Source organism: Antedon mediterranea, chromosome 3 (assembly GCF_964355755.1).
Source record: "Antedon mediterranea chromosome 3, ecAntMedi1.1, whole genome shotgun sequence".
Taxonomy (NCBI): Eukaryota; Metazoa; Echinodermata; class Crinoidea; order Comatulida; family Antedonidae; genus Antedon; species Antedon mediterranea.
The window spans coordinates 2,454,153-2,465,561 of record NC_092672.1 but is presented as its reverse complement, the minus strand read 5'-3'; the positions used below and the strand labels follow the sequence as shown (position 1 = coordinate 2,465,561).

At 32.8% G+C, this 11,409-nt stretch overlaps 1 protein-coding gene across 2 annotated transcripts; it reads right to left on the bottom strand.

Moving 5' to 3' along the window:
• Window positions 1–125: 125 nt before the first annotated feature.
• On the bottom strand, window positions 126–11,388 carry LOC140044499 (uncharacterized). 2 transcript variants are annotated; one of them, XM_072089026.1, is made up of 17 exons: window positions 11,283–11,388; window positions 10,711–10,884; window positions 10,216–10,343; window positions 9,715–9,922; window positions 8,866–8,987; window positions 8,676–8,783; window positions 7,795–7,969; window positions 7,328–7,488; window positions 7,067–7,153; window positions 6,436–6,678; window positions 5,838–5,959; window positions 5,587–5,692; window positions 4,734–4,963; window positions 4,128–4,244; window positions 2,460–2,608; window positions 2,050–2,236; window positions 126–1,370 (listed from the first exon to the last, which is right to left on the bottom strand). In XM_072089026.1, exons 2-17 carry the CDS (start codon window positions 10,872–10,874, stop codon window positions 1,284–1,286), a joined length of 2,394 nt encoding a protein of 797 aa, XP_071945127.1. In that variant the 5' UTR covers window positions 10,875–10,884; window positions 11,283–11,388; the 3' UTR covers window positions 126–1,283. The 2 variants fall into 2 exon arrangements, with proteins under 2 accessions (XP_071945127.1, XP_071945128.1); XM_072089027.1 differs by having other exon boundaries at window positions 7,094–7,153.
• Between the last annotated feature and the right edge of the window lie 21 nt (window positions 11,389–11,409).

The following is an 11,409-nucleotide window of genomic DNA, read 5'->3' as shown; positions in this document are numbered from 1 at the left end:
AAAACAATAGTAAAAAACACGCAAAATAATATTGAAACATACACTGCGTCGTTCTTCCGTGATTTTCATTGGGAAAAAAGTTTTTAAAATGACGTCACGCTACATATCGTCTGCTTTTTACTGCGAATAAAAAGGCCTTAAACGCATGCGCAGATTAATAGTTCATAATTTCCTTAGCTCCAACCTCCAACCTTCTGTTGTGAACCGGATTAAAAATGCATCATGTAAACACAACAGAAACTATAGATAATTATAGAAAATGTTTTTATTTCATCTTGTGTCTAGTATTTACAATTCTATATAAGAAGTCTAAAAATATCTTAATAGGGTAAAAAAAAAGTTCTTTTAAATTTTACTGCAGTGTAGTATAAGCATTATTATTATGGTAAATAATGCAGGTACTGAATATGTAATTGTTGCTTTTAAAGACTAAAAACAACCTTTGTTTACCATTTGTTAAAGTAATTTCTTCATAACAAAGCATTTTGGTGCAAGTTTTTTTCGATTATTTCAGAGCAACTCAATACATCTGTTTACGTCCTTTTTAAGGAAACAGCCAAGTAGAATTTAATATCTATAAATTAATAAACACTACTCTGCACACTATAGCACATGGGGTATGAATTACAGTACATAATATTTATTTGGTACAACAGGGTCTAAATAGCATGTACAGTAATAATTTACTATTGTCCTACCATCATTCTATCAGCTTAATTATTACTTTTGTATATGTTTACACTGTATCAACATGGAATATACATTTTCTTTGAAAAATATACAGTGCTCATATATGTTTATATTGTATATCCATTTACGTACATTGTTACTGTATACAAGCATTTAATAGAACTGGAATTGTTCAGTTTTGTTGCTGTATGCTACTTTATTAAGCAACATCTGTATTTCTTAACAGCATCTACCAAGTCTTCTAGGATGTCAGCATTTGAGTCTGAATCTTAAGACTTGTGCAGTACCTTCAGATGCAAGAGTAAATCTGATTAGGCATCTACCAAGTTTTTTAAGATGTCAGATGCAGTATATAAACCCTAATCCTCGTATCAGGTAGTACATGTACAATTAGTATATCTTAAAGAATACATCTATTGATTCTTCTGGGATTTCAGAATTTGAGTCTGAACTCTAAGACCTTTTAAGCACCTTGCAATTCAGGAGTCAATCTGTTTAGTCTTTTCAGATGCACAATTTGAGAGTGAACTGTAATTCTCGCATCTGGTAGTAAAATTAGTTTGTCTTAAAAGCCTCTATTGATTCTTGTCATGTCAGAATTTGAGACTGAACCCTAAGCCTTGTGCAGCACCTTGAGATGCAAGAGTCAATCGGAATCCTTCCTCTGCTTCATCATCATCCTATAAGCAACAAAACAATTTAATCACATAAAAGTGAACGCAAAACCTTTAAAAATTCCAAATAAATATATATACTTTAGCATATTAAGGACTCGAAAGCACCCATAGGTTGATATCTATTTATTTACGGGTGGCTTCCATGCATGCGGCTTTTGGCCTTAATGGAAGTCTCCCTGGTCCTTTTGTATATTTTTTGCTTTGTATTTTTTTTTTTTTTTCTTTTGGATCAAATAAACTGATTTGTGACTTGTGACTTGTGTGACTTACATTGAATAAGTTAAATTATACTAATATTAACATTAAAATTGATATCTATTTATTTATATTGAATAAGTTAAATTATACTAATATTAACATTAAAATTGATTAAACAATTTTTTAAAAGAGAAATTAAGCACATACTAAAAATCAATTTCTATTTTTATAATTTAATTTCATTTAGAAAAAATGTATTCTCTTTTATATTTATGTACAGTATGTGCTGTAACTACTATTTATACTGTAACTGCTATTCAAACTTTAACTGCTATTCATACTTTAACTGCTATTCAAACTGACAAGCACCAATTTCAAAATGTTGTACCAGTTATTCAAGAAACATAGAAACTAATAACAAGTCTCAAACTTGATTACTTTCTCACTAATTTCTTATTTAGTAACTATCTGAATTCATACTCACAAGGTTTTTGTACTGCTGGCCACCCTCTGGTGCTTTTGGACTGCTCTTCTTAACCCTTGCCATCTCACTCTTCGCCGGCCATGTGGGGAACATGGAAGGATCAATTGGCAACGGTCTTTCCCTAAAATACTCGTGTTTCTTTGCCTCGTCAGCTGTTATCCGTCTACCAGGATTGTAGGTGAGGAATCTGAAACAAGAAAAATATATTGTACTTTATTTAAACTATTTAAAAAGCATGTTGAGATACATGCTTAAGCATTTCCTGTCACCATTTGGTGCTTTGTATAGTTGTTAACTTTACTCATTTGTTTTGGAGAATGGTTCCAAACTTCAATCTTTTTTTGTCATTTCATTTTTTTTATTGATTTTACATTGGTTCTATTAACAAGACACAAATAAAGTACACTAACTTGTTCATGAGTTCAAAGCCAACATCTGTTAAGTAAGTACCAAACCTACTGCGAAGGTTGTTATAAGGGTGGTCAGCAAAGGTCATTTTCTTGACCGCTGGCAGTTCGTTGTACCCAGGCCAAATCTTTTCACTTGGTGTTCCAAGTTCCTACAAAATAAAATAAAAATGTTTAAAATGTTAAAATATTTTTTTTTTTATTTCAAATTAAAAAATTGTTGTTAAAATAATCTCCTTTGCAAAATTTAATTTGGAACATTGTTGAAGGCTTAGTGAGGAAATTAAAAATAAACCTGGTTTTTAAATTACTTGGAATTATTTATTCTGCAATGAGTTTGTCAGATCAAGTGAGAGAGGTGTGAAGGGCGTTAATATATTGGAAGGCCAAGACCAATACATTTTTAAATTCATCGTTTGTTATTTTTCCTAGATTATGGGAACAACTTCCCAATGAAATTAAACAATGTGCTACAATTTCAGACTTTAAAGCCTAACACACCAAACATTTTATCTCAAAATATTAAATTATTTATATTGTTTATTTAATGCAGCTTATTCTTAATTGGTGTATTTCATTTCATTATAACTTTGTTTCGTTTTTAATTATTTTGTACTACTTATTTTTGTATTGTATAATAATGATGGAGTAAGAGCAGTTTTCTGTTTGGGCTCATGCCTATTACCAAAGAATATATATCACAAGAATGAGTAATCCGCGATTTTCCCTGTAACAGTAATATTGTCCATGTGGTAGGGCGCCGCCATAAGTGTGGATGTATCTGGGATGTATACAACTTTTTGTGACGGTTTCAATAATCAAAGGCTAGACCACCGGTAGTATTTTCATGATAAAAAATGTTATCAACTACATGCCAACATCATGTTAAATACTATTTGGATATTTAATTGTTCGTTTTCTGCAATTTATTTAGTAAAAACTGCCGTATAAACAGTTTGCTTTATCAACCGGGCGCTACGATAGCGTGACCGGGCGTGTTGGTGTTTACGCGTTTTCACAAAGGATAGTTTAATAATATTCCTATATTTAACTTCTTTCTGGTAAAACAAATAAATGTTAATGACATTTAACATTTTGTCCTATTAATAACATGTATTTTATACTAATTTATATCATAAAAACAATACTTAATTTACCGGGCGTAGAGTAGTACACGGCAATGGTAAAGAATAGGCCGTGCTGAGTAACGATTCATGATTTTTGGTGTTGCTGTGTTAGGCCTTTTTTGTGAACTAACTTAGCATGTTAGTAAATAATTGTATGTAAAATTGAATGTACACTAGTTTGTTAATAAATATGTATTATAAAATAGTTTACAATTGCAAAAACTATTATCATAATTCTATTTAATGTGACATGTATAATATCTATTAAATCAAGTCTTATTTAGTATGTATACATCCGCCCTTATGAGGGCGGGCATCACTCACTGGAGCTCTCTGTTACAAATTTCTCATGCAAAAATCGCGGAATACTCATTCTTGTGATATATTTTCTTTGCTATTACTTACTCCTGGCAAGATGAAATGTAAATTGTACTTTTTAAGAACTTTGCCGAATAAATATTATTATCATTACTAATCTTTGGAACAACTGTAAAAATTTGAAGAAAGGATTCAAATGTACAACAATAAAAACCTTTTACTGTACCTTAAATATCCTGTTTAATTGATCCACTTCTGATTTGCCAGGAAACAATGGCTTCATTGTGAGAAACTCAGCGAATATACAACCTACTGACCACATATCAATTGGACAGGCATATTCCTTCAAAAACAATATGCAAAAGAGTAAGTAATTATTTTATATTTAGTTAGAGAACCTCTCAAGTGGACAGCATCACATCTTTTCTTCCTCCCCAATCATAAATTTCCATATTTTATTAGTGTGAAGTAGGCTCTTGTATTTATATAATATTTAGATATATTATATATATTTGATACATTATAAGAAACTGTAATTGATAGATGTTGACATAAATTAGAAATTACTATCTAAAAAAAAGATAAGAAAAAATGTAATGCAATAATAATAATAATAATATGAAACGTGTGCAACACAAAATTTAATGAAAATTAGGAAGCCCAGCTGCCTTTACTTTCAACTTCATTCACATCATACATTAACAGTACAATATGTGAAAAGGAGCCAAAAAATGTGTGACTATACTCAAGTGAGGTTCTACACAGTATAGGAAAATGATGATAATAATAATAAAGACAAGAAAACAATAACATTAGTAACAGCATGGTTTACCTTAATTCCTAGTAAGAGTTCTGGAGCTCTATACCACAGAGTAACAACAATGGGTGTGTAAGGCTTCAGGGGTGACCCGTACTCCCTCGCTAAACCAAAGTCACCGATCTTAAGGATTCCCTTATGACTGAGTAAAAGGTTAGACGTCTTGAGGTCACGGTGCAGTATCCAGTTGTCATGGAGATGATGGACTCCGTCAAGTAATTGCTTCAGTAAACATTTGCTTTCACCTAAAAAAAGAACAAAATGCAAATCTTATTTTCTGAAGGTATAACAATTGTAATCAAGGCGATTGATTGGGGATAATCCTATTTTTTAAATATTATTATCACAAAATTCTCCTCCAAACCTCCATCTCAATCCTGCTTTATTTTTACAATCTGTGCGTGTGTAATTTAAAAAAGAAATATTACCTGAATTATGTACAATATTATTCACCGTATTTATTAGAATTCAAGTTTTAGGGAAGCGTTTATTCGGGGGAGGCATTTACTTTTTTTGAGTGTATTATGGTAATATACATATAATCAAATAAATACCCCTAGATATGAAAAAATACAACACAATTAATATCAAGAAGTTATAAAATAAAGTAAAAACTGTATCAAAATGCTTTGTTTTGTCAATCAATGAATTCTACTACAAATAGAAATCTGTTGTTTTACAATATTGTGTATACATGCATGTGGCGGTGCATTTATTTGAGGGGGCGTTTATTTAAAATGATGTTCTATGGGGGGTGTTTATTCGAGGGAGAAGTTTATTCAAAGTGGAGAGTTTATTCGAATAAATATGGTATTCAGTTTGTAATTAACAACAAAAAGCTTTTTACCCACATCAAATGTTTTCTTACCCTGAGTAAATGGTTGCTTCATTGTCTCCATCAATGTCTTCAAATCATGTTCTACATAGTCCATCACAATGTATATCTTATCCATGTTACTTCCAACAACAATTTCCTACAAAAATCATAATAATAAATGTTTATGATGCAAAGTTTACTGGTTTGGTTGGTTTCTTTTGTGAGAGTGCCACAAATGAAATTAAAAAACTGATAAACCAGACACAGTGAAACTAATAATATTTAGTAACTAATTAACTTACCCTAACTGTTACTATATTCATATGCTGAGATTTCAGTAATGTGTTAATTTCTCGTAAAGATGTTATTGGAAATCCTTCTTTTTCTTTCTCCATTTTTAATCTCTTTAAAGCTACAACTTCATCTAAACAAAAAATAAATGATGTTAATGAATGAAAGTTAAAACTACTGTAAGATATTTTATGTAGTTACTCTGGTGGGAGTGCTAAAAAACTCATCAGCAGATAGGCCTAAAGCTCTGATACACTATCAAATTTTATGCGACAAAAATGTGATAAACATATCACTACCATGCATATCACTACCATATTTGGGCACCTCACACTCTTTTTTGTCAAACTAGTTTAATAGTGTAGACAGAGCTTTACGTCCAAGAACTCTTAAAGGCTATTTACACCATCGAAATTATGAAATCAGCTCATCTAAATCTCTGTCTACATGTTCAAAGTAGTTTGACAAAAAAAGTGTGATATGCCCAAATATGGTAGTGATATGCCTAAATATGGTAGTGATATGACATCATCGTGTCCATATATGGGCATATCACATATTTTGTTACATAAAGTTTGATAGTGTGGACAGAGCGACAGCGACACTAACCCAGTTTCTTGTCTTTGGCTCTATACACAACACCGTAAGTTCCCTCTTCAATGCGATTCAAACACGTAAATTCCTCGACACTCCTGCAACCTGAGATCGCGGGTAAGTATGTGGGTAGCTCCGGTTTCAGTTCAACCGGAGACACTGGAGGAGAGTCTGGAAGATAATTTCCCGGTGGAGTGCTTTCCGGTTGAATGATCTGGGGCTCAGGAGAGGAATCTTGTTCAAATTTAGATTTGGCCCCTATTAAAAAAATATATAATACTGGTGTAAATTTATTTATAAGATTGTTGTGGAGAGATGTTGGAATAAGAGGAAAGAGTTTGAAGTGGTTTTCTTTGAATTATTACTCCAAACTGCTTTCATAAAAAAAAAAAATACCCCCAAAAAATGTTATACAGTAATTACTTAATAACAACCAAAAATGTAAGTCATGACTAATAATCGTCTATCTATAATCTAAACAATTTTGTGTAACACCTGTTAACATAACATTTTTATTGGATACCTTTATAATCTATATTGAAATATAATATTCAAAATCAAAATTTTTATTTCCCTATAACATGTGGTGAGATCGCTATATCATAGATTTTATTTTATCAAAAATGTTAATATATTAAAAAATAACCTTTTGAGGGTTTAGAAGATTTCTCACTTTTATCCTTGTCAGCTACTACTTCAGCGTTCTCACTGTGCTCGCTCCCGCTTCCTTCTTCTAAAGAAATTTAGAACATTATTAATAATTATATTCAAAATGGATAACTATTATGTGACAATAAAATAGCATATTCAAAAACAATTTTTTTTAAGAATTATTTTTTTAGGGGGATAATACATCTTTAACATGACTAGACAAAACCTTGTATATAATCAAAGAATTGAAGCTCACCAGACTCTGAACTTGAAGCGGATTCTGATTCAGATTCCTCTGTGCCTGACTCCTCCTCCTCTTCTTCCTCCCCCTCCTCATCACTCTCTTCTTCATCAGAGTCTTCTTCAGATTCATCAGAATCACTCTCACTTCCTCCTGATTCTTCACCTGACTCTTTCCTAAAAAAATTATTAAAATATCATGATACTGCAGTTACTGCAGCAATTAAGATCATGGTTTATGTGTGATAAGATGAGGTTGAAATTAACATTAACATGTACATGGCTGGCCCAGTCCTGTGTTTGAGTTAGTGTTACTGACCGACCAACTGACCGACATAGTGAGCGATAGAGTCGTGACTGAAAAATCATTGTACTGCAGTTACTGCAGCAATTAAAGGTTTTATAAACTATACATTAAACACAATCTAAAATAAGTATATTAAGATTCTCCTTAGATCAAGGATTTATTAAAAAACAAATTACCCAGATGATTGTTGCTCTTCCTCCTCTTCAGAATGCTGCTCATGTTCAACCGCATCTTCTGAATGTTGCTCATGATGATCTTGTTCTTCCTCCTCCTCAGTGACTTGATCAACCTCCATTCTTGCATGTGGCTCATCCTCACTATGCCTACGCTCCCTGCTGCTGGCGTGGTTGTCTGACAATGAGAACATTATAATACATACAATCCCATAATACTCAACAATCCCATAATACTCAACATTCCCATAGTACTCAACATTCCCATAGTACTCAACAATCCCATAATACTCAACATTCCCATAGTACTCAACAACTATAATACTCAACAATCCCATAATACTCAACAATCCCATAATACTCAACAATCCCATAATACTCAACAATCCCATAATACTCAACATTCCCATAGTACTCAACAACTATAATACTCAACAATCCCATAATACTCAACAATCCCATAATACTCAACAATCCCATAATACTCAACAATCCCATAATACTCAACAATCCCATAATACTCAACAATCCCATAATACTCAACATTCCCATAATACTCAACAATCCCATAGTACTCAACAACTATAATACTCAACAATCCCATAATACTCAACAATCCCATAATACTCAACAATCCCATAATACTCAACATTCCCATAGTACTCAACAACTATAATACTCAACAATCCCATAATACTCAACAATCCCATAATACTCAAAAACCTCATAATACTCAACAATCCCATAATACTCAAAAACCCCATAATACTCAACAATCACATAATACTCAAAAATCTCATACTACTCAACAATCCCATAATACTCAACAATCCCATAATACTCAACAACAATACTATGATCATCAGCATGAACAGAATACCTACCATATTCCTGTCTGTGATGGGGACTGCGATCTCTTTCATGTTTCTGTTTGCGATCTCTTCGATCACTGGAACTTCTTTCACTACCATCCTCCTGGGATCTTGACCCTCCTAGACATAAACACAAAATACATTAATTTTTTGTTTTAAAGACGGTGGTGGTCATTTACCGAACGATTTAGGAAACATGTACCTTCTCGATGTCCGCCATGTCTTCTGTATTCATCTGTGTGTTTGTATCCTCGTTGATGGTTCCTATCATAGTGACCACCTCGACTATCCCAGTTATCAGACGATGTCTGCCTCCATCGGTCTCTGGATAAAGTAAATAAAAAATGTAAATCTGAGAAAGATGGTGGAAAATTTGATCCAATGTGGCTGTGGAAAAGTATTTGCTACGAGAGAACTTGAAACAACCGAAAACATTGTTTCAACATAAGAACAAAGACTTCAGGAAATGATTAACGAAACAAACAAAAAAATTGTTAATTAATTAATAATTAATATCTTGGATTTATATAGTGTTGTGAATTTGTTCCAAAAGAAGCTTAGTCCTACCCACTAGGGAGAGCTTTGTGCCCATATATGAACATGATGTCATATCATTACCAAATGTGGGCATATCACTACCATATTTGAGCAAGTTTAACTTGGAGAAATGGCAAACTGTTGTGAAATGACTACCATCAAGTGAAACATCAAATGCTCTTTTAAAGGATAATTAAAACTGACTCTAAATAATGAACGTTGAATCATGGCTTGCCTCTCGTTATAGTACAATAAGCAGTACATAATTCAGATTCTGGAAAATAAATTTAAGCGCCATCACACACGTCCTCGTGTTTTATTATTGTTGTTACAGTGCGCCACCTTGCGTATTATCAAGAGACATTGTTTACACTTAGTGTTAGTTGGTTCGTGTTATACTATATAGTGTTGGTTGATATTATATTCGTTTTTATATTGAAGTGTTCATATCTACATAAAGTTGATGAGTCTTTATTGCCGTGGTGGCAGCGAAGGTTTTAAAGACTTTCCCTACCTGTCTGATTCCCGATGGCCTTGTGGAGGGTATCCTCTTAAATCCTGTCGACCGTGTCTGTCGTGGCTGTAACTTTCCCTTGTATCACGGGTAATATCGCGACTACTCCTTGATTCATACGGATCATTTCGCCTGTCTTTACTCCGACTTTTGTAATGTTCTTGAGACGATGAAGAAGATTTTTCTTTCTCGTTTCTCGATTGTTTACCTATTAAGGGAAATTAGATTTTTGTTCTTTTGTTGTTTAAAATTCTTATCATTATTATGGACAAATAATACAATGACTACAAAATAAACAATGGCTTCTTATAGGAGCATATGTCATTTAAGTCTACTTTAAAAAAATATATTACTACTAAAAATACTGTAAGCTATATTTAATACACTACTTCTGTAAGTAATTCCCTATATTTTGATCATCAGGTCAAAATGTATCGGCAGCGCAATGGATTATTTATTTCGGAAAGAATTATGACAATGATAGTGCCCCCAATATATTACTTTTATTTTTGCTTTCTTGTGAAGATGTCTTGCGTCTTTCTCGTCTGTCGTCCTTTTTGTGAGATTTTTTCCCTTTGTGTGTTGGTAACTGTGGTGGTTTTATGTCCAACGAGTCAAAGTCATCATTTCTGGGATAAAAAATAATTAAATTTAAGTCATTGTTAATGTATCAACTTAAGAATTAAACTTTGCAATTATTGTAAAGGTTGTCATTATCTAATTCAATTTATAAGGTTTATCGAAAATAGATTGATTTCGCGGAGAAACATCATTCCACAATGCTTGATGGGAAGGGTTTGGGAGCAAACATCAAGACACATACAGTACGTACAAACAACAAGTGCGTTTGCTCCTAAACGCACGTTATTTGCGGTAAACCTTATTGATAAATTCGTCTATTTTTTAAATAATTTTCGAACTAATTAATTGGTATTTCTAGTTAAAAGCGATACTGAATAAGTTTAATCAAAATGAGCATTGTTATATTATCATAACCTTTCTTCTTGATCATGTGACATCATCGGTTTTGGTTTTTCAATGTTTTTTAATTCTTCTTTTTCTTTGCGCCTTTTCTTTTCTTCTAAAATCTCTTCAAGAGTTTTCACTCTCCAAGAGTCCTCAGCTTGTTCTTCTTTTCCTCTTGTGGAACCTTGCGACATGTTCTGCCAACTATTAAGTTATAATATATGTATGAATATGATTGATAATATAAATACATTCGTAGTAACTATGAATGTAGACTGTGTGTGAAGATGCATTGTGGGATTCCCATTGTATGTAGGCCTAGTGACCGTTGTGCCTAGCTAGCTAGGCCTAGACGGTATAGGTAGGCATAATCCTCTATGCCTACTATTATATCATATCGCTTTTATACTAGTCTACTAAGGCTAGGCCTAGGCTACATCATCATCGTGATTTGCGATATTTATTTATTCATCAAAACTCATTATAATATTATCTAGGCCTAGCTAGGGGCCACGCCTGGCTTTTAATTATACCTAGGCCTATACTTTATAACATAATTTATTATATCAGGTTTGTAAACTGTTATTATATTCTGAACTTACTGAATTAATCGTTTGGTGCTAGCCTAGGCTACCCATCCATTGAACCACTAGCTCGACACATGCACGTTCGGTACGGCTGCTCCCCGCGATCATCAACAACAAAAACGCCGTGCGGTCGAATGTTAAA